The sequence below is a fragment of the Spermophilus citellus genome (assembly GCF_964194105.1).
Source record: "Spermophilus citellus genome assembly, chromosome: 17".
Lineage (NCBI taxonomy): Eukaryota > Metazoa > Chordata > Mammalia > Rodentia > Sciuridae > Spermophilus > Spermophilus citellus.
The window spans coordinates 29,270,188-29,293,217 of record NC_138199.1 but is presented as its reverse complement, the minus strand read 5'-3'; the positions used below and the strand labels follow the sequence as shown (position 1 = coordinate 29,293,217).

General features: G+C 50.8%; 1 protein-coding gene across 5 annotated transcripts in view; it reads left to right on the top strand.

Annotated features, from left to right (window-relative positions):
• ABR (ABR activator of RhoGEF and GTPase) overlaps positions 1-23,030 on the top strand; it is a 192,626-nt gene that overhangs the window by 139,409 nt on the left and 30,187 nt on the right. For 4 of the 5 annotated variants that reach the window (XM_081272941.1, XM_081272942.1, XM_081272943.1 and 1 more), the window contains 10 exons: positions 4,505-4,557; positions 5,079-5,219; positions 6,919-7,040; positions 8,636-8,801; positions 11,667-11,789; positions 12,128-12,203; positions 12,661-12,765; positions 13,756-13,830; positions 15,194-15,291; positions 15,705-15,836. In XM_081272941.1, the coding sequence (XP_081129067.1) occupies positions 4,505-4,557; positions 5,079-5,219; positions 6,919-7,040; positions 8,636-8,801; positions 11,667-11,789; positions 12,128-12,203; positions 12,661-12,765; positions 13,756-13,830; positions 15,194-15,291; positions 15,705-15,836 (1,091 nt within the window). Of the gene's footprint in view, positions 1-55; positions 210-4,504; positions 4,558-5,078; positions 5,220-6,918; positions 7,041-8,635; positions 8,802-11,666; positions 11,790-12,127; positions 12,204-12,660; positions 12,766-13,755; positions 13,831-15,193; positions 15,292-15,704; positions 15,837-23,030 lie in introns of those variants that run through there. The other variant, XM_081272945.1, reaches the window with a different exon arrangement.

Genomic DNA, 23,030 nt, shown 5'->3' with positions numbered 1-23,030 from the left:
CCGCCCTCCCTCTTGCTGGAGGAGCACTTGGAAGGAAGCGGCTGCTTGATTCTGGAGGCTGTGCAGCAGCAGCCGGCAAGGTGGCCGAGTGGCCGGGCTGCTGAGGGGAGCCGGGAGCCGGGAGCAATGGCTACACGCCCCTGCTACAGGAACAGAGGCTGCCATGGAAATTCTTCTCATCATTCGCTTCTGCTGTAACTGCACTTATGGTAACCCAGGCGCCTCTCCATGGGAGGCGGTGTGAATTAACCCACTGCGGGGGCGGAGGGTTGGTTGGAGTGGGCTTAAATGTGACCATCAGGATTGGAGGGGGGGGCAGCAGAGAATGGAGGCTGGGCAAGTGATTGGACCTGTGTGCACAGCCCTGTGGCTTGTGGAGTTGAAGTCTGGGGACTGCTCAGGGCAGGGGGGCTTTGAAATGGAAGGGCCAGTCGGGAAGGGTCCAGGTTCCCCCACAAGGATCTGTGGGGAACTGGTGGCTAAATGCGTGCATGAGAGGCTTTGAGCAACTTCCTAAGGAAATGAAGTGGCAGGCTGTACCTGCAGGCAAGAGAACCCTGAGGCCAGGGAGAGGGTGGGCAGGGGCCTGGTGGACAGGGGCAGAGGGTGTGGACAGCAGTGCCTTGAACCAGGAGCGTGCCAGCCCGGGCTGGAGGGACAAGTTGGGAGTTTCTTTGTTTCCGGAGATAGGAGAGGAGGTTGAGCAGCCTGGGTATTGTGTGCTCTGTGCACATGCCGCCTTCTCTCAGGATGTGCTGGGGAAGCCGGGAGGGACTGGGTTCCTCCCAAGAGGTTTGTTGCTAGCCTCTGGAGACCCTGGAGCTGAGGTTCCCACACTCAGCACAGAAGGTCAGCTCTGGGAGAAGGGGGTGTGGCAGCTGCTTCTTTGTGAAGGTCATACACCCACCCCTTAATGAAAGGGACCCCAAGCATGTGTGGTGGGGGTAGGGTCCCAGGACAGACATATGCTATCAGCCCAGCTGTTGCTCAGAGGAGGCCAAAGCAGGCCTAGGCAGGGAGGCATCCAGAAGCAGGTGGGTCCTGCTCTCCAAGGCAAGGAGCGCCTTAGAGATGACCTGAGCTACGTTGGGCAGGGTGTGAGGGGCAAGTGTGGCCTCCGGGCCAGCTGCTCTGGGCCCATGTGTGTCGGAGCAGCAGGTGGCTGGTTTTAGGACCTTCTTCCCTGCCACCAGGCATTTTTGTCTGCGCCCTTCTCAATCACTTTGCTTTCCTATCTCCGTGGTAACCCAGTGCTCCTTGTTAAAGGCTGAACTAAAGGGGGGTGGTGCTGTTTGCTGGAGGAGAGATGATGGATGAGGTTTCCTGGGCTCTTTCCCAGGGGACGCTGTGCAGGACCCCCTCATCCTCACCTTCCTGGGCTGACCTGTGTTGAAGTCTGCTCATGACAGAAGCAGCCTCAGAGATAGGCAGCCTTTCCAGCAGCCCCAGTGGACAGCTCTGAGCACTCTACTTTCAGGACAGAAGCTGTCCTGCCAGTCCCCTGCCTTTCAGCAGATTCTGACAGGCTGGGATCAAGAGGAGAGCAGGACTTGAAATTGGATTGTTCAGAGAGCGAGGGGACATTCTCTTTTTCGATCTGGCCTAGGAGTTGGTCAGGTCTTAGCTCTGCTTCCCTAAAAGAGAAAGGGGGTCAGTCCTTTCCTTCCTCTTCCCTCCACAAAGAAAGCTTCGTCTCTGTGAAACAGGCCCAGGACCTGGTTATCAGGGTTTCTTTGGTTCCTGCAATGCCATCTTTGAAGTCAGCTTCAAAGTGGGGAATGAAGAATGAAGAAGCCAGCTCTTAAGGAGGGGGCTCACCCTAGTAACTAGGGGTCATCTTACCTACTCCTGGGAAATCTCTCTGAGAACCCTCCTGTCATTCAATTAGCTTTTACAGACGTTGCACTCTCCTGAGGAAAAAGACAGCTCACTATTAGAAGCGGTTTATTATTATTTATGGGTAAACTGAGATCCCAAACCCAGCTACTACTTAAGGCTTTGTGATTGTGAGCAAGTTACATAATCTCTCTGTGCCTCAGTTTTCTCATCTGTAAATTGGGGCCGATGAAAATTGATCCCCATTCGAATCACAGAAAGTAAAGCACACCAAGCAGTTAACTCAGTACCATCTGGCAGAGCAAATTCCCAGCAAACAAAAGAAAGACCAGCATGTTCATGCCAGGGGTCTGATTTTGGGGCAAGTGAAGGTGTTGTTTGCAAAAGTCCTGGGAGAGTCCAGGGAGAGGCTTTCTGGAATAGGGGGAGAGACAAGCATTGCAAGTTGTTGGAGGGTATGCTGGGCATGATGAGGAGTAGGGACAGTGGGTACAGCACTGGGGGAAACCAGGCTCACCTACCAGAGCCGGGAAACAGGCAGGAGTTCCTGGGCCAAAGGGTGAGCTCCTCCCCCAGGGGATGCAGGCGTGCAGGGGCCACAGGGAACACAAATACTGGGTTGCCCTTCCTCTCCATATCTGTGACTCCAGAGCCTCTTCCTGTCCCTCCTTCTCCTCATTTTTCCTCCCAGCTGTCCTCATCCCACTCGGCCAAAGCTGAGGCTGCAGGTCACATTCCACAGCCCCTGTCAGGTGGACCCTTGAGGTGACTACAAGCGTATTAATAACCCCTCTGAAACCCAACCCACCATTTGTACAGAAGCCTCTTCCTCCTGGGACTCGAGAGAGGCCTGGAGTAGCTGACAGTGCAGTGTCAGCTTTCCCAGGGGCTGGAACTCAAGGGCCCACCCTGGCAGGTGTCTGCTGACCTTGTACTTCCTTGTGTGTCTCTGGGTTCTCTTCTGGTGATTCTCCCCCCTACCAACCCTGAAGATGGGCTGAGCCACAAGTAGGCGGGGGTGCCTTAAAGCAGCTTCAGAAGTGAGCCCCCCTGAGCTGGTAACTGGGCTTTACCTCACTGTCCCAGGATACAACAAGCCTCCATCACCCATCCTCTAGAAATTGCTAGATAAGAAAGGGCTACAAATAAGCCATAGAAAGTGTGTTTGCATAAAGTAGTGGCTTTCAACCATGACTGGGCATCAGAATCAGCAAAGGAGCTTTTTGAAAAGTGCTGCTCCCCTGTTTCGCCCACAGAGACTTGGGTTTAGTTGATGGGGTGGGGGGTGGGCATCTGTTTCTTTTAAGAGCTCCCCCAGTGATTCTAATGGGCAGCCAGGCAAAGACTGCAGATAAGACTCTTGGCACACCGCTGAGACCGCATCTTCTTTGTCGCCAGCAGATTGTTCCCTGAAGTGTCTACTTAGCAATTCACAGGGTATTTATATCTAGGACTTTTGGAGGGGACACATTGGTTTGGGGACTGGCTAGGGCATGAGTGGGATCTGGCACAACCTAGTCCTATGGGAAACCCAGTTGAGGTCCTTCCCAAACCAGCGTCCTACCTCTTACTGCTCCTATGGCTGGAGACCAAAGGTCTCACCCATGGACTGGGGTGTTCGGGTGCAGGACCAATGCTGAAACCACCATGTTGGGAGAAGCGGGGCACAGCTGCTCGTGAGAAGGATGTTTGGAAGTACTGGGCCACCAGCTGCTTCCTCCACCTGTCCCCACTGAATCCCAGCATTCTTCATGTGTTTGGGTCACAGATGGGTGTGGCTCATGGGGACCTGGCTGAGTTTGCATTTGCCCAACCTCTTGAGGACTGCCACAGGCAAGGCCCCATCAAATCCCTTCAGGAAGTCTTTGCTCCTCAGGCTGCCACTGGCAGAGACTTGGTGCTGAGGTCTGGCCTGCCTTCAGGCCCCCCAGCCTTTCCCATTCTGCCTGGGAGTTCAAGGGCATGTAGAAAAGTCTTTCTTCATAAAGAAGAGGCCAGATGTGTGGGTCAGAGCAAAGCGTGCTGCACCCACTGGGGGGCCAGGCCTCTGACTGGAGGAGCATGAGAATGGAGAAGCGGCCTTTCCTGGAAAAACATTTCCTTCCCCCAGCCCAGAGTCCTGGAGTGTGCTGGACCTGAGGGGCTTGGCTAGGTGTAGGTGGGGAGCATGCAGAGGAGCATCTGCTTTGAGCCGGACCAGGCCTGGAGGGTCTGGGAGATGACCCTCAAAGAAGTCATGTCTGGCCGGGTGCTGTGGCACATGCCTGTAATCCCAGCAGCTCGGGAGGCTGAGGCAGGAGGATCAAAAGTTCAAAGCCAGCCTCATCAACAGTGAGGCACTAAACAGCTCAGTGAGACCCTGTCTCTAAATACAAAATAGGGCTGGGGATAAGCCTCAGTGGTTAAGTACCCCTGAGTTCAGTCTTCCTGTAACCCCCAAATAAAAAGAAGTCCTGTCTGATGGGCGGTAAGATGCAGAGGCAGAGGCGGTAAGGGAGCCGGGGCTGTGTGTCCGCCTGTTGCTGTGGCATGGCATGCACTGGGGCTCCCTGCAAATGGGTGTTTGTATGGGGCAACAAGGTGGGTTGTGAGATGAAGCCAGCTCCCATGTCTTAAGTTGTTTCTTATATGTCACCATTCTGTCTCCTTTCCCTGCCTTCCCCAACAGCTCTGCTCTACAAGCCCATTGACCGAGTTACTCGGAGTACCCTGGTCCTACACGTGAGTGTCAAGCCCCCTGAATGGCTAGGAAGGGGTTAGGAGTTTGGTGGGAGGGTGCTGGACTCACTGAGAACAGCCCATTTGGGGAGCTGAGCAGAGGGTCCCTGGGCCTCAACTGCGCCTGCCTGGCCTGCAGTAACCATGCCAACGGGGCCAGGGCCTAAATATAGCTTGGCTACTAAGCTTGATATTTGGCCAAATGCTCCCTAGGAGGCAGGCACTTCTGGTCTTTGGTATTCTGGGAGCAGCTAGCTATGGGGTGGGTAGAGGGGTGTCTCTCAGCTGCTTGGTGAGATGAGGCTACAGTCATGATGCAGCAAGATTAATCGGGATCACTACCCTCACCCTGAGTGCTCCAACCCTAATTTTTAGTTCAGATTTTTAATAGGCATGACCAGATTAGAGTGTGGGTTCCTGAGTGCCCACCTCAGAATTCTTTTGGTGAGGATTAGGTACTACCCACTATTTTACAGAGCCCAGAATCATCCTTTTCAATTCACCCCACCCCCTTCATTTCCCAGGATCTTCTGAAGCACACACCTGTGGACCACCCAGACTACCCACTGTTACAGGATGCCCTCCGCATCTCTCAGAACTTCCTGTCCAGCATCAATGAAGACATTGACCCCCGCCGGACTGCAGTCACTACTCCCAAGGGGGAGGTGAGCTCAAGACCCTGCCTGGCCTCACACCTAGGCTGAGGAGCAAGCATCTGACCAAATGCCCCTGCTCTCTTTCATACATGCATGTCACTATCAAGTGTCCTGTACCTCTCTACCCCTTGTCTCTGGTTGCCAGCCAAGGTGAGGTCTGCAGTCTTTGCTTGCCACCATTACCTGTAGCATTTCAGACGTTGGTCTAAATAGCATTAAGTCCAGTGTCTCATTAATCCCCAGGATAACCCAGGGAGGCAGAAGCGGAAATTGAAACCTGGAGAGTCTCTCCAGGTCTGGCATGAGGTCCCTCAGCCATTAGGGTCAGAACAGGATTGAAGCTATCTGGCTATAAGCCTCTAGCATTGTGCCCCATACCAGAGAAGGGGCCCTCCAGGTGCAAACAACGCCTCTGATATGCTGCCCTCCCTGGAGGGTTAGGGAACAGAAACTGTGAGCAGCTTCAGCTCGGCCTGCACAGCAGGTAGGCTGGAGCTGGGGATGAGCCGACAGCTGAACACACTGGCCTCAATGATTTCTGAGATCGCCCAGGCTGCTGAGATGCTCCCTGTGGGTGACTAGATTGGCACAGCAGCTCTCCTGGGGACCCTTCTTGATGGAAAGGTAGCCCAGTGAGGGGAAGCAATGTGAAGAATCGGAGGGACGGTGACCCTCATGGGTCAGCATCCTGGCCTAGATACTGTGCTTCCTGTCCAATAGAGGTAATTAAGTGGCATTTAGGAGTTAAGGCTGACTGGGTTTATGCTCCTTTGTTACATTTATGAGCCTCCAGTGTCTCCTGGGAAGAGAAGTAATGAGGGACAGGGTCTGGAGCATGACTAACGGGGCATGGAACTATCTCTGTGTGCAGTTCCCAGCCCTGGTTTGCAACGCCCCAGAATATCATGAGTTTGTTGTACTCTGGGGATAGCTCAGAAATCTCCAGATTGCTTAGAGCACCATCAATTTCAGGTCGTCTTAATTGTATCCTTTCAACATGTTCACCCACATCTTGCAGCATATGTAGGTCACAGGGTGTGTCGTGCACATGGGGGAGGCTGGGCTAGGATGCGACAGCTCCAGAGAAGCCCACTGGCTCTGAGGGTGAGAGGGAGGAAACTCCAAGAGGTGACTCTAGGACTGCTACAGCCCCACTGAGGGAAACCCAGCATCTCCCATCCATGAGGGGAGATTCATGAATCCACTGAGAAGTAGTGGAAACCGGCCTGAGTGGTCTGCAGGTCAGGGTTGAACTGAAAATAGATCAACTTCTCAGACTCAATTAGGAGGCTCTTTGAGGATGAAGGATGTTTTTGGCTCAAGCTAGAGAAACCAGGTCATTCTGAACTAGGGTCCATCCTAGTTGAGAGCTGTGGGGAAGCCACCATTTGTCAATCACGTTCTAAGTGCCAGGCACCATGCTATTTCCTATGCACCATCTTGATTTATCAGGTAGATAACATTCTCCTCCTGGTACAGCGATAAATCTGAGATATGGGAAGCCAGGGAACTTGCTTGGGGTCACAGCTGAGAAGTGGCAAAATCTGGGGTTCAAGCTCAGGATTCCAAAGCCAGTGCTCTTAACCACTAGGTAATACAGCCCTTCCTTTCTGCCCTCCCTAGCAGGGCCATGTCCCCAGTGCAGCCTGGGCCCTCAGCTGTATCCACCTCTGAGCAGGCTGGGGGTGGGGGGTGCCATCTCCTTCAGACGCGGCAGCTGGTGAAGGACGGCTTCCTGGTGGAAATGTCGGAGAGCTCCCGGAAGCTGCGGCATGTCTTCCTCTTTACAGATGTCCTGCTGTGCGCCAAGCTGAAGAAGACCTCTGCAGGGTGAGTGTGCGGAAGGGGATCCAGGGTCACAGTGGGGGGAACCAGACCCTTGGCTCTTGTAGAGCCCTCAGCAACCTTGGGTAATCTGTGCGGTTTTTTTTTCTTTATAAAAAGTATATTAATTAATTTTATTTCACTACAGAGCCTTTTTCTAAAAATAAATCATGCTTTAAATTATAAAGATAATATAAGGACATATAGAAAAGAGCTGTCAGGCCCACGAACATAAGCCCCTGTCTCCTGCAGCTATATTTCCTTCCCAGTTTTTTAAATATCATTATGTTTTGTTTTTTTTCTTTCATATAATTGTAATCAGAGTGAATGCCCAATTTGGGGCTCTGCTTCATCTATTTCACGTCATAAGCATTTTCCCCGTTGCTGCCTGATTTTCATAATCATCATTATACTTTCCTGTATGATGTTACAAGTGGATATGCCATAATTTACTTAAGCCTTCTCCTTTTATTAGACATCTCTAAATTTTTTGCTAACTGCAATTCTGTGAATATTCATTAAATCTGCCACTTATCGAGGGCTTATGCCATGCCAGGTGCTGTGACAAATGCTTTGAATACATGATTTCTGATCTTCCCAACAATGCCACAGAATGTTTATTATTATTCCCGTCTCACAGATGAAAATCCTAGAGAAGATTACTAAGTTGCCCAAGATCACTAGAAGTGGAGGAGATGGGATTTGAACCCTAATCTAAACTGAAAACTCCATTCTACCTCCATCTCAGTAGTGTGGGTCTGCACAGGACTTTGAGCAGGAAAGGTTCTTCAGTATTTATCCACATATTCGTCCACCTGCATTTACTTATCACCTACTATGTGCCAAGTATACTGCTGTGCAGTATAGAGGTAGATAAGCCATGTGCTCACTGCAGCAATCAGGAACTGGAATGAGAGGTACAAATCTAAAGTTCTGGAGTAAATCAGAGAAGGAAAGATCTTCATGAGTTTCAGTAAAGGGCATGACTCCCTGGAACTAGATCACCTTCAAGATAGTTCTAAAGCAGAGATGGCAATAATCAGCGTACGTACCTCTGCCTGAGTCCTTTGCCCATTGCAGACATTATGAATCAACCATGTTGCTCTTTCTCACTAGGCTTGGATGTAGCTTTATAATCTTTAATCCAGTACCCTGTGTGACCTCCTGTTAATCAGAGTTGGCATCTAGAATAACATCTTGGTATCCCACATTTACCCTAAAGGAAAATGACTTTGAGCCTAAGGCTAGATGGGCTAGAAGGGAGAGAAGCGTATTGGATGGGGAATAGGAAAGTATAAATCTAATCAACAAGGCTTTTGTTTTTCTTAATAAACAAGTGACTTGGGATATTTAAAAACACCAGCCCTACTGGATCTGAAGACTCGACAAAGTGAGGAGCCCTCACTGCTTGGCCGACCCCAGACCTGACTGCCACTGGTCGATGTGTTTCCTGATCTAGCTCCTCCAGCTGTGATCATTCTTACCTCTGCAGAGTTCTCAATAGATCCCGCTTGGGTCATTTTTTGGTTCTGGGCCCAGTGGTTCAGGACTGAAGAGCCAGCTTCCCTGTGGCTCACATCTCCCTCTGGGCTTGTTTGCAGGAAGCACCAGCAGTATGACTGTAAGTGGTACATCCCCCTGGCCGACTTAGTGTTCCCATCCCCCGAGGAGTCTGAGGCCAGCCCCCACGTGCACCCCTTCCCAGACCATGAGCTAGAGGACATGAAAATGAAGATCTCTGCCCTCAAGAGTGAAATCCAAAAGGAGGTGAGGAGCACCTGGCAGCTGAGCCTTGGGACCATTTTGACTGGGTCCCTTTGAGCTGGGGGTGCTGGGGGAGGGGGACAGAGAGGGGCAATTGTGAGGTTTGAGGATCTGCTAAGGGAGGCAGGACACAAGAGTTGGAGCCCTCTGTGTCTGTGATAAGAGAAAGCCCCAGACTAAGGCAGATCAGCTCTGAGCAGATAGTGGGAAGGCCAAGGAGTGAGTGCTCAGAATTTAGTGGGTTGAATTATGGGAGAACAGTTTTTGTTGAACACAGTAGACATAGTAGAGAAGGGAAGAAAAAGGAGGACTTCTTAAGGAAAAGCAGGATTTATGTAAGAGAAAAGGCATGGGAGACCTCTTAAGGACTGACAGATCCAGTAGGCAAATAAACAGGGAGAGAAGGGACCTCAATGCCACAATTAACATGTTTGGTCTAAAAATGCATAGAAGCTTGTGCCTTGACAGAGTGCTGAGATTCTTGTCACATATGGCACATTCATAAATATTTATCCTATATTAAGTCACAAGAGCTGGGTGTGGTTGTGCACAACCATAATCCCAGCAACTCAGAAGGCTGAGGCAAGAAGATAACAATTTTGAGGTCAGTCTCAGGAATTTAGCAAGGCCCTTAGCAACTTAGAGACCCTACCTCAAATAAAAAGGGCCTGAGAATGTGGCTCAGTGCTAAAGTACCCCAGATTCAATCCACAGCATGCCTGTGCATGTGTGTGTGCACGCGCACACACACACACACAATTAAGCCACAAGGGAAATTTCAATTTAAAAACAATAGCCTACAGGTAACACCCATAGACCACATTGCTGTAAAATTTGAAGTCAAAGGCTGGAATATTAGTTGAATGACTGGAAAGTTAAAACTTTTAATTTACAGAATCAAAAAAAGAAACTCTGCACTATTTAGAACAACACGAAAATGGGAGTTGCACATGTTAAAACCCAGAGGGTACAACCAAAGCACTGTTTAGAGGAAAATGCATAGCCTTAAATTCTTACACTTGAAAACAGTGGCTAGAGGAAAAGACATTGATGGAGGCTTCCCAGTGACCAGAAGGTAGGGCATGGAGTGCTTTGGTTGGCCTGGTCTCTTCCTCCTCCATCCAGGTTTGGCTTAGACCTCGCCTCCTCTGGAAAGCCTTCTCCAGTGTCCACCTTCACCATAATCCGGGTTAGGTGCCCTGCTCCCAGTCCTGGCTGGTTTTGCTTGACTGGTGTTGACTCTAACAGCTTGGTCAGCTTTATTTCTTCCTCCCTAAAATTTGAACACCAGTAAGTGGGTTGTTTTCTCTAGTTCTGTGCCCCTGGTACTTAGCATGTAGTCAGTAGGTGCTTCATGTATTAACTGTTGATGAATAAGTAACCAAATGACCTCTAAGGATCCTTTCAACTCAGATCTCTCTCTTTGAACAGGGAAAAGAAGACCACAGTTATAGGGGTATTTGGGACAGGGGAGTGTGCTAGGATTGAAGGCAATGGGGTACATCTGCCCAGAGGAAGTGCCCTGGCAAGCACAGGTGTCCTCCTCCGTCAGGGCTGGGCCCCGGCCTGCTGCAGTAACACCTCCTACCCCATCTGCTGTTGCCCATCATCTCCACTCCAGGGGCAGCCTGCATGCATGTTTCTTCCCAGGCCCGGGGGCTGGCAGGTCTTATGCCTTCCTCCTGCCTAAAGTGTGCAGACGTAGGCTTTTGCTCAGTCAAGCCCATGCCTACTGAGCCCCACTAGCTACAAGGAGCATCCCAGACACCTAACAGAGCTCCTCATCCAGTGGAGAAGGCAGCTCTGCAAAATGTACACATACACATGCGCGTGTGTGTATAGATATATTTTTAAAGGTATATATGTAAAGATACAAGTATACTTATGCATTTTATTATGTTTTTCCCCCAGTGCTGGGACTTGTACCCAAGGGTGCTCAAAAACTGAGATCCACCCCCAGCCCTTTTTATTTTTATTTTGAGATAGGATCTCACTAAGTTGCTGTGTCTGGCCTTGAACTTGCTATCCTCCTGCCTCAGCCTCCCAAGCCACTGGGATTACAGGCATGTGCCACCTCGTATGACATGGCTGAGGTTTTTAAAGCAGGGTGTCTCTATTGTACCCAGGATTTAATTTATAGAGGTGATCAAAACACAATGCAGGGCTTGGGTTGTGGCTCAGTAGTGGAGCACTTGCCTGGCACGTGTGAGGCCCTGGGTTTGATTCTCAGCACTGCATATATTTTATAAATAAATAAAATAAAGGTCCATTGACAACTAAAAGAATATTAAAAGAAAAAAAAATTTAAAACAATGCAGAGAGTCTAATGCCCCTGAGATATTTTTATTACTTACAGTTCCCTAGAGAAGGGGTCTACCACACTATACAGGGGGAGGCCTCAGGGTCATCAGGAGGCAGAAGTGGAAAACACGGGTCACCGTGCCACCGCATTATTTAGGTTTCTGTGGAAGAAGGAGGGCAGGGTGGGGGAACAACTTAGCATTGCTGATTTCAAATTACGTTGGGGGGCTCGGGCCTTGAGGTGGTCTCTAGTCCTTGACCTTGATAATTTAGGACAGAGGAAGTACTGGCTTGATGGGCGAGAGGCCTTTGAGGAGTGGCTGGGGATTTGGATTCTGGTGGTTGGTTTGGGGGAGTCAACTATGACCTTAGGAGTTGGCCAGCCCTGGGAGGAGTGGCTTCTCCTCACCTAGCTAGGCCCCCCGAGCTGCCAAAGCACCATAAAATATAGAAAAAATTTTAAAAATCATGATTAATACATGGAGGGGGGGATGTTGTGCTTAGAGCTGCTGAGTGCGTAGTGGGGACTGAGCGTGAGGGAAACCATCTGTGCTTCATCCCCTACAGAAAGCCAACAAAGGGCAGAGCCGGGCCATCGAGCGCCTCAAAAAGAAGATGTTTGAGAATGAGTTCTTACTGCTGCTCAATTCCCCCACAATCCCGTTTCGGATCCACAATCGGAATGGAAAGGTCAGGAAGGGTGGAGTTGGGACAGAGATAGCCCCTTTTCTTGGTCCAGGGCAGCCCACTCTCCATGGCTCCTGGGCCCCCCACTTTCCAATGAGGCTGCTGGGGTTCCAGCCCTGAACACTCTCTCCTACTGGTGTGGAACCAGTGCCCTCTGCTGGCCACCAATAGCACTGTCATTCCCGTCACCTAGCTTCCCAGAAAGGAGCACCCCCCCACCTCCCAGCTGCCTCCTCTAAGCTCAGGGGTGTGTGGGTAAAGAGCTTGACTGGGAGCCCCAGAATCTGGGAATATGCTTGGCCTGACTATGGTCACCCCACTGAATTCTCATCTCTCTTCAGAGCTACCTGTTCTTACTATCCTCGGACTACGAGAGGTCAGAGTGGAGAGAAGCAATCCAGAAACTACAGAAGAAGGGTAAAGTCCTGTCCTGCTCTGTGTTCACATTTCCAAACATTTTCATATCATGTAGCTCTTCTTCAGTCCTCACAGCCATCCTGTAAGATGCCAGGAGAGTTGGCACTTAATTCTTGTTTCTGATCAACGGAAGCCCAAAGAATTCAAGCGATTCACTTAAGGCATATGATTAGTTGGTGATAGACCTGGACCCAGAGCTCAGGGTTCTGCCATTCTCACTTGCTCTTGCCCTTACTCTTATACACACATACCTGAGCCTCTTCCTTTAGATTCTCCTAGGGCCTCTGACAGCACTCCCAACTGGGCCCATGTGAATGTCTCCAAGTCTTTACCTCCCAAGGACCAACTCCACCCCTAGAACTAAGCTGTTTGTTTTCCCGTGGCAGTCCCCAAGGAAGAGCAGCAGGTCCTAGTGAACCTGTGCTGATGCCCCTTCCTCCCTTGCTTCCTCTTGCAGATCTCCAGGCCTTCGTCCTGAGCTCAGTGGAGCTCCAGGTACTCACGGGATCCTGTTTCAAGCTTAGGACTGTACACAACATTCCTGTCACCAGCAATAAAGATGGTAAGATCTGGAACCTGAGGTGGCCCAAACAGCAGGTGCAAGTCCCTAGGGCATTGCTGTGTCCTTCTGTAAGGACCATGGCTACCGATGTCTGATCTCCGGTTAACTCTGCTGGGGCAATTCTATTGCTAGGTACATAGAGATCTTAAATGGGGGTTACACTCTATTGAGCCCCCAGGTCCTCCTCAGCCCTCTCAGTTGTGAGATTAAGGATCTGGCACCCTGGGGCACTGGGATGGCGTGGAGTTTCTGGACCGTCCCATAGTGGAAGCCAAAGGCTGAAGCCTGAGGGGTAGGGGGACGATGATGGACGGAGAGGGTAGTATATGAGAAATAAGCCCAGAAGTTTCCAGGGTCTGGATCTTGGAAGGCCTTAAATGCTAATCAAGGGAGTTCAGATGTCATGCAAACGGGGGGGGGGGGGGGACGACCTGGGGGAGGTTTTTAAGCAGAGACAAGTACTCTCAAGGTTGGAAACTGGCCCAAAGCAGGTAGGTTCTGACTGCCCATGGTTCTGGGAAAGCGTTCACTCTCTGAAAGTGGTTTTGAGGGCCAGCTTCTCTTGGTCTATTTGGATCAACTAGGGACCCCTGTGTCCCAAGCATGGGTCAGAACTGAGCCTTCCCTCTTCCATTAGCAGAGTGACTGATCAAATTAGTTTTCCCTTTGAAAGGTTAAACTAGGAGGGCGGCCATGGAGTAAGCAGGATTCAGAGGAAGGGAAAGTAGCCCTGGAGAATAGTATTAAATATCTGGCCCACAGGTGTGGGTTTGGGCTGAGCCCAGGGGGAAACAGCCTAGCACTGAGACCTGGTGCTGCTCGGGTTGGAGGAAGCAATGGGATTTGCAAATTCTTTAGCCAACCACCAGGTGGTGCTGTCAGACCACCTGGCTGCATCTCCCTGGGTCAGCAGCTTTTCCACCAGCCTGGGACAGAGTTGGGGGTGAGCTTCTCAACACCCCCTACCCTGGGGGCTTTTCTCTCTTGCAGACGATGAGTCTCCAGGACTCTATGGCTTCCTCCATGTCATCGTTCACTCTGCCAAGGGGTTTAAACAATCAGCTAGTAAGTGCTCCTGACTACCTGCCCTAGGAAGAAGTTGGGTGGCCACTGTTCATCTTTTATAAAAAGACCCATGGTGTGGGACTGCCCACCTGCTCTGCTCTGCTCTGTGCAGGCTAGAGTCCAGCTAGTATGCCTGGAGATGTGGGGCATTCCCCCAAACCCCAGGAACCAGCTCCTCTTGGCAGGGAGATCTCTTCTCCCCAAGTCCTCATTCCAGGTATCTGAACCCTGGAGCTGCAAACACCTGGACTTCAACCCCATCTCTGCCAATTCCAAGCCATGTGGCCTTGGGCAAGTTTCTTAACCTCTCTGACCCTCAGCTTCCTTCTCCATAAATGGGGGTCACACTTGTTAACACTGACCTGAGAGTGGACTCAAAGATGACCATGTATGCATGTGCCAGCACCCATCCCTTTTCTATTCCCATCCCCTAAGTCTGGAGATGAACAGAACTGTAGATTTAGTAATACTAAACCTGTTTAATATTTCATAAACTATACTTGTCCAATTTATCTACTTTTTACCCAGGAATCTGTGAGTCAGCTTATAGTTCTTACCCATTTACCAGGTGAGGAAACATGTCTAAAAGGACTTAATATTACACAGAATCGGAAACCCAGGGCTCCTGGCTCCTCTCCTCAGCCTGCCCCTTTCCTCTGGCAGGTGACATCTGCCCTTGTCCCTCTCCCTGCAGACCCCTTTCAGAGCTTCTGTCATTGGCCCACAAACAGCCACTCAGGCATTGCTGGGAAGCCTCCCTGAGTTCCTGGGGAGAACTGACCTCCCGCTCTGTGTCCCCATCAGTTCAGGGCAAACTGTGTTTACAGCACCTGTCATGCTGTTTTGTCACTTCTAATTCGGCCTCCCCCACTGATATCTTTGAAGGCAGGAACCAGGTCTCCTTGATCCTTGGAAACTAGGAGCTCAGAAAGGCTGAGTGACACTCTTAATTTACAGAGCACCTACTGTGTACCTGGAGGAAAGGAGAACATGGCCAGCGCCAGCGTGTGGACAGGGCCGTGGTGTGTTCAAAGCCTTTTATGGCCCATTATCTGCCCTGATTCTCTGGCATCCCTCTGTGGTCACTGACTCATCCCCACTTCACACACAGGGAAGCTGAGGCTCAAAGGGCTCAAGGGACTTTCCAGGGTGGCCCCGGTATTATTAGGTGGTGCAGCAATATTTCTAAGCCTTCTGACACCTAAGCCCAAGCTCTCTGTTTTAGAGCATTTCTGAAGGGGCCTCTGGAAGGGACAGATGCATTGTCCCCTCAAGGGCCTTACCACCACTACCCTTGCCCCAGCCCTGTTCCCGGGCCTCTTGGGCCTCACTTGGTGTGTCTTGTCTGCCTTTCTCCTTGCAGACCTGTACTGTACCCTGGAGGTGGATTCCTTTGGCTATTTTGTCAGTAAAGCCAAAACCAGGGTGTTCCGGGACACAACAGAGCCCAAGTGGGATGAGGTGAGTGGAGGAGGCTGGTGTCCCTATAGGGATTCCTCTGTGTCACCGAGCATGCCCATCCTAATCATTGTGTTCATGACCTATCTGTTGGAGGGGAGGGGTGGCCATTGCCTGTTGGTTGGACCAGCTCTGTCTCCCTAACCCATCCCTCCCATCCCCTGTTCATCTGGCTTCCGATTAGGTGTCAGACACTAGAGTTTCAGATCTGGCCCCCAAACTCCACTTCATCGGTGATGTGGAGGTCTCTGGGAGCTCCAGAATATGAGACGCTCCTCCATGTCTTGTGATATGCTCCTCCTGGGCCCCGCTCACCCTCAGCCTTGCAAAGCTGAGGCCCACACCTGCCAAGGAGCCCTGTGCCCCCCCCCCCCGCGCTTCTGAGGTTGAAGACCCTCTGTCCCATCTTTCCCCAGGAGTTTGAAATCGAGCTGGAGGGTTCTCAATCCCTGAGGATCTTGTGCTATGAGAAGTGCTATGACAAGACCAAGGTCAACAAGGACAACAATGAGATCGTGGACAAGATCATGGGCAAAGGGCAGATCCAGGTGAGAGTCCAGGGCCCTGGGGCAAGACCTGGGGAGCTGCCAGGCATTGTGGTACCCATTGAGAAGGCGTCTTCTGGTCTTATCTTCTTGATTAAGGTGCTTGGCTTTTTGTGACTTTAGTTCAAAGCTGGTTTGAAAAAAATTCCCCAAGGTGGTGGTTGATGCTTCGTAGAGACGGCTTCTTACTGAGCATCCAGGTACCTGTGGGACTACTGCAGACTCATTCATACTTCTGCAGATGGAACTGAGGAATGACAGTTTTCACACTCCAGTTTCAGTCTGTTGGTGGCTTTTTCCAAAACACGATATTGAGAAGGATTCTGAGGTTGCGTCATGAGCATGGGGGGTGGGAGAATGCTCTGTGATGAGCAATTCTGCCATAGATGCCGGATAGGAATGAGGCACATTCCCTGAGCGCTTGTTATTCTACCAGAAGGGCTTGGATCCTACTGGTTCCTGGGGCTGGTCTCTGACTTGTTGCTAGAGTTGCTGGACTGTCTTCAACTGAGTTTTGGGAGTCACCAACTTAGGAAAGATACTTTGGGTTTCAGTAGAGGCAGATCCTCAGTCAGACTGTTTCTCTTTTTTGGTCCTGGAGATTGAACCCAGGGGCACTTAATCACAGAGCCAGATCCCCAGCCCTTTTTATTTTGAGACAGAGTCTCTCTGAGTTGCTTAGGGCCTCACTAAGTGGCTAAGGCTGGTCTCCAACTGGCAGTCCTCGTATCTTAGCCTCCTGAGTTGCTGGGATTATAGGTATGCACCACCACACCTGGCTCTGCTCTGTTTCTTGATGCCCTGAAAATGTATATAAGGAAAAAGTCCTTGCTTGCACCTTGCATGTCTAGAATATTTTTTCAGCTTTGAAGATGGCTGCTATCTACTTATCTGTCAGGAGAACTAAGCTTGGGGAACAGATAACACTCAGTGTGGAGCTTTCCACACTCCTGTCTGGCACCTTGTGTGACCTCATGCTTATGATACAAGTGGGAATCGATACTGTGACTATGAAATCAAGGGAAATGATAACTGGTACATAGGGAGGCCTGAGCATTGGGTGCTCCTGGTCTCTTAACAATTACCCCCATGTGATGGGGTATAGGCTGTATGATAGGGTGAGGCTTTTTTGCAGAAAGTGTTTGTTCTCTGATGCATGTCGAAGCTGAAATTTGGTATCTGATCCTCAACTGGGTATTCTTGGTGGCACTAGGACCTGTGTGGGTCTCCCACTCCCCCACTCCTGTCTCAGGGGGATGGCACTATTTAGCAGAGGCCTAGCCATCTGCCTTATGCCACCCATGTTCCTGATGTCCCTTCCTGATGTTATGGGACCTACACCCTGCTCCTCAGCACCGTCGCCAGGGAGACAGTGCTGCTAGGCAACCAGAAGCCAGTCTTTCATTATTCGGGAATTAGGGATAAAGCGAGAAAGCTCTCTAAATCTAGTCCCCAGAAACTACTCTGCAGGGATAAGCAGTGGGAGCCCCATCTCCACATCCCTGGGCTGGGCCAGAGGGACAGGCGGGGAAGGAGTTCTAGGATGGGCTGTCCAGCCTCCAGGGGACACCCATCCAAGAGACATGAGCAGCCTCCATCAGTGCTATGGAATGGAAGAGTAGAAAGGGTGTCCAGGGCTGTCAGCTCAGTGGGTACCGTGACCCACGACCTCTCTAGAGCTCAGAGTCCAGGGCACGGAGGTGGTAATCTCCCATCTGGACTTCAGCCTGCCACGTCCCTCCCTCCCGCTCAGCTCACAGGCCCAGGAGAAGCACACCATAAATCATTGCATCTTGGAGACAGGAGCAGATGGAGGCATTGGGGGAGGGGGAAGCAGCCAGGTTATGTTTGGCAGAGCAGAAAGCACAGTCTGCTAAGGAAAATGTTTCTGTGTTTAAGCTTCAAGGAATGTTAAATGCCTGGGAGTTGATATTAAAAGAAACATAAACCTTCCTGCTGCCAGCTGACCTGAGCCCATGAGCGGACAGTTCAGAGCCAGTGGACTTTGAAATCCCTTTGTGCTTCGCTCCCCCTAACTCCCAACACAGCCCTTTGGCCACAGCCACAGAGCCATCTCACCAGCCCCCTATGATTCAGGGAAGGAGGTACCTCCCTGAGGTGTGACATAGCCCATAAAGTCCAGCCTGGTGACTGCCCTCAGAGCCAACAAGGATGTTGGGCTGGATGGATAGTCTGCACCGAGCTGTTCCCACATGGCCAGGCCCCACAGAGCCACAGAACAACCTGTTCCCACAGCTCATCCTACCTCTCTTCCTGCCTGGTGTCCAAGAAAGGAACTGGCACCATCCCTGGAGCACAGGCCTGCTCCCCTTCGGCAGGTATTGAGGATGGAGCTGGAGGCAGCCTCATGGTACAGCCGGGTTCTCGGGGATACTGCAGGAAAGGCGGGGAGAAGAGGCCCACTTCTATGGCTGCCCTTCTTTCTAGGCCCCCTCCCACTCAGCCCAGCCAGAGGGATCCTACTGTCTGAGCTCCAGGCATTTGCTCCTATGATGAGTGGCCCTCTCTGGCTTTGCTTGATGTGGCAATGGGTCATGGAATCCAGAGTGGGAGGCAGGGGTGGGCAGTGTTTAGTGACAGATAAATGGCAGTTCTAATCACCAACATGTGTGTTTGGCATTTGTGCTCTTGAAAGCCTGTTTCCAAATGTTGTCTCATGTGGTCTTTGCAATAGCTCCGCAAAGAAACCGACCTTTCTGTCTTCCCCATTTCACAGATAAGGACACCAAGACACCGAAGTTAAGAATCTTAGCCAAGGCATCTCTGCTTATGTATACAGGGAAGGCCATGCTCTCTCCTCTGTGCCATGTCCTCTTGCCTCGGGTCTTCATCAAGAAACCTAACGCTGGGTGCACTGGCACACACCTGTAATCCCATCTACTGGGGAACGTGAGGCAGGAGGATCTCTTGAGCCCACCAGTTTGAGACTAGCCTCGGCAATATAGTGAGACCCTGCCTCAAAAATAAATAAATATATAGAAAGAGAAAAAGAGGAGGAAGGAAATTTTCCAGCGTACTTAAAGGGCCCTGACATGGCTAGTGGCAGAACAGCCAGAGTGTTCTGCCCCAGGATCCTTTTTTGTGGCATAAGGAGAGCTCAGTCTGCCTTTGCCTGGATTATTGTCCCGTCTGGACTGGGAACATTTCTGCCTGGTGCACCTGAAGTTAGAATGCATAGGAAAGAGCAAGGGGAGGAGGATTTATCGTGCACCTGCAGTGGGCCTCAGGGTGCAGGTCCTGGCCTTGAGGAACCCACTCTGTATACGTCAACTGGAGGGCCAGTGATGCCAACAGCAATGATCCCATCTGCACTTACAAAGAGCCCCACCCTGTGCTCAGTGCTCGCTCTCTGATCTCAGGGCATCTTCATAGTACCTGTGGGTTGGGAATGTCAGCATGATGATAAAGATGAGAAATGCAAGGCAGCATGGAAGGTTGAAGCAAGCTGTCCAAGGTTACTCACGTGGCTGGGGTAGGAGGGCCAGGACTTGAACCTGGGGAGCCACCAGCTCCAGAGTCCCTCACAAGGTGCTCCCAGCCTCCCACTGCTCCCATTAAGTAATAGATGAGAACTCAGGCCCCAGGAATTCAAAGAGGGAAAGGTCATCGAGGGCTGGAGGTAGGGAGGCTTTGAGGCAGAGGTGTGGGACAAAAGGGGTTTCAGAAAACCAGATCTTTTGATTCCAAAGGCAGTGTTTATATCATAAAGAAAATCGCAATCATAGTAAAGCAACTCGAAACGTAGTCACAAACCATCCCACTCCTGCTCCTCTGGAACACCCATTTTATTTGTAACTTTTCCCTTCCTTGGATATATACATGTTTATATAGTTTTAATCACAGTGTGTATTTTTTTCCCTGTTTTTATGGAATATTATCATAAACCCTCTTATTTCTAGGGTACTATCAAGCATTTTATAAAACGGCCTGCATAGTAACTGCCGTCTTTAGACTGTGTTCTTCTAGCAAGGTGGGCAGGCTCTGGAGTGGTAGAAGGGGTGGAAAGGTCCGGAATGTGCAGGGAGCAGCTTAGGAAACTGAAGAGCCCAGCTGGCTCTAAGCAGGGAGGTTGTGAGCTTTGCAAGAAGGAGGGGAGGTGAAGGAATGAATACAGAAGATCTGAAGGGTTTGAGACCCGGCAGGAATCTAGTCCTGTCTTTTAGAGAGAAGAAAAGCAAGACAAGAAAGGGTGAGTGACATGGCCAGTCCCATCTCATTAGTGGTTGAGCGAGGGTTCCAAATTCAGGGAACGCACCCCGACTCCCACCCAAAGCTGGTCGTGCTTAGAAATGATCCTAGATGGGATAGAGAAGGATTTGGGTGTCAGCGTGTGACTCTCAGGGGTCTGTCCTTTGTCACTGCAGATTTAGTGAGAGGTCCCACCAGCTTAGTCCCTTTCTCTTCTTCAGGCTCAGGAGATCTCCTTTTCTTTCCAGACCCAAGGGGGTCATTACCTGTGGATTCTCAGTCCAGGTGGCCCCACTGTTCACCCTCTCCTTGCTGCCCTACCCCCAGCCCGGTCTGGCAGGGTTACAACTCATCCAGGACTCCCCCCAACCCCCTCTGCCTGCTTTGGCTTCCTGCTCCCAAGGGACTCCTGAATGTTTATCCTAGTCTATTTCCAACCAAGCTGCCCCAGGCTCCAGATGTGCTGTCCCCAACTGGGACCAGCCTGCTGACTGATTAGCATATTCCCAGGGTCCAACCCTTCTTAGCTGGCTAGGCCAGAGAGGAGAGCTTTCCCTCAAGGGCCCCACAGCTCAGTTCCTACCCCTGACCTCAGACTGGAGAGGAGTCTGTGAGACCCAGGAGCTGCCTAAGCCAGAGGAGCACTTTTGTGCCTTTGCCCCCTCACCCCCACCCTCCTATTCCCTGCCTCCACCAGGAGCCTGAGGTCTGCCCCACGTCGCCTGGCTCCCCTGTGTGGAGCTATGCTTTCCCATAGCTAGCCTGTCCTGGCAGCCCTTCTTGAGCATAGGCGTGCTCAAGACCCTGGAGTGGGAAAGGACAGCATTCCAGGCCAAGAAGGACGTGCCGCTGTCCTGTCCTGGGTGGTAACTTACCCTCACCCCTGATTGCCAAGTTCCAGCTGATGGGCTGCCTCCCGCTCTGTTCCCTTCCCTCCCGGAGCTTGGAGCCTGTGTCTTAAGGTTAATAGGCAGGCCAGGGAGGATTTCTTTGACATTCTTAACCAGGCCACTTGGAAGCTTGTGAGAAGTCGGAGCTATTATAATCCATACTTGGGAGGAGGTCATGAAGGCTACACCCCTGGCCTCCAGGACTGGGGATGTCTATGGAGCCCCGTTGGCAAATCTGACCATATCTAGACCCTCTAACTTTTTATTCTTTTTTTTTTTAATTGTGGTAAAATATACACAACACAAAATTTACCATTTTCGTAGTTTTCAGGTGTACAGCCCAATGGCATTAAGTCCGTTCACATTGTGGGATGATCTTCATCAGTATTCCTCTACGGACCTCTTTATTTTCCTCACTGGATTCTGTGCCCGTTAAATAATAACTCCTTAGTTCTTCATAACATTTTTATTAAACAATAACATCTTAGACCTTCATGGTTTTAGGTAAGAAAAAAAAAGAAAGCTTATCTCTGGGATGAAGATTTCCTAGCCTCCTCTCCAGACCCAGGTCCCCCTCCCCCATACACTGTTCATCACCCCCTGGCCATAATAAAACAGCAGGGCCCCATGGCCCCAAGGCACAACTGATCACTAGGAACCTTATAATGTCAGCATCCTGTGGCCTTCTCTCCCCCAGGAAGGCATCCCTGGCTCCTTGACTCTTTCCCAGGGCCTCTTGTCCAGTGGCCAGTGATTTAGATGTATTGTGTGTGGAAGTGCAGTGACCCTGATGCTGTGGGAAGAGCAATCCAAACTGAAGGTCAGTGGCTCTTGAAGCCTCAGTTTCCTTATCTATTAAATGGGATAATTATTCCCATTCTTCACCACCACATTATTCTTTTTTTTTTTTTTTTTTTTTTTTTTGGTACCAAGGATTGAACCCAGGGGCACTTAACAACTGAGCCACATTCCCAGCCCTTTTTTATATTTTTATGGAGAGACAGGGTCTTGCTGAGTTGTTTAGGGCCTTACTAAGTTGCTGAGGCTGCTTTGAATTCATGATCCTCCTGCCTCAGCCTCCCGAGCCACTGGGATTATAAGCATGCGTCACTGCACCCAGCTACCACCACATTATACTGAGGCTCAAAGAATATAATGTACCTGAACGAGATGGATAGAGCTGTGACATGCATCTCCAGGCCTTTCACTGGTTTATTCATGTCACTTACGGTTTATTGAATGCCCTCTAAATGATAGGCACAGTGCTGTGAATCCAAAGAATGGACAGGATTCCACCACCTAGTAAAGAAACCATGAGAGAATTTTTATTATTCAGCCAGCACTGAAGGGCCTTGAGGGCAGACAGATCAGGGGCTTCAAGTTTTGCTTACTCCATTCATTAGTTGGGGGAACAGGTTGAGTTGCTTTACCTCTCTGAGCCTCAGTTTCCTCTAATGTGAGAGTCCTGAAGCCCTTGCCATGGGGCCTGGCACAGAGTCAGTACTTGTTTAATGGCGAAGTCCCTTTGCCCTAAGCTAGCAGGTTCAGGTCCCCTGTCCCCCCACCTTCCTTCAGACAGTGTGGGTACAGCTTGTCCAACGGCCCCCTTCCTAAGTCTATCAGCAGTCTGTGGGCCCTGTGTTGGGACCTCTGAGAGGCCATCCTTTTTCTTATACTGATGGAGTCAGTCCCAGCTTTGATGGGACCACCTCAGAGTGACTGGGGAAGTCAAGCCTGGGGGTCCTCACTGCCTGCGGTGCCTAGGGCAGAGCAGCTCTGGGCTTGTCCTAGACATGTCTCGCCTAGGCTTGGCGGGGTCAGGCCCAGAGTGCAGTGTGAGCGAGGAGCCCTGGAACAAGGGTCCTTTGTCAGCCCGCAGAGAGCTGCTTCTGGTTTTAATTACTCTGCAGAGCTGGAGGGAGCTCTGGGAGAACATGGGTCAGGAGCCTGCTGGGGCAGAAGTCGAGAGCTCCCCCACCCCATCTCCCTCCTTCTGGCCCCCAAGGGGTCTATTGTCCTGGATTCACTCTGCCTGAGGGTCATGATGGCCAGCTCTATTGCCCTGATAGCCTGGCCTCTGGAATGTCGACCTAAATGA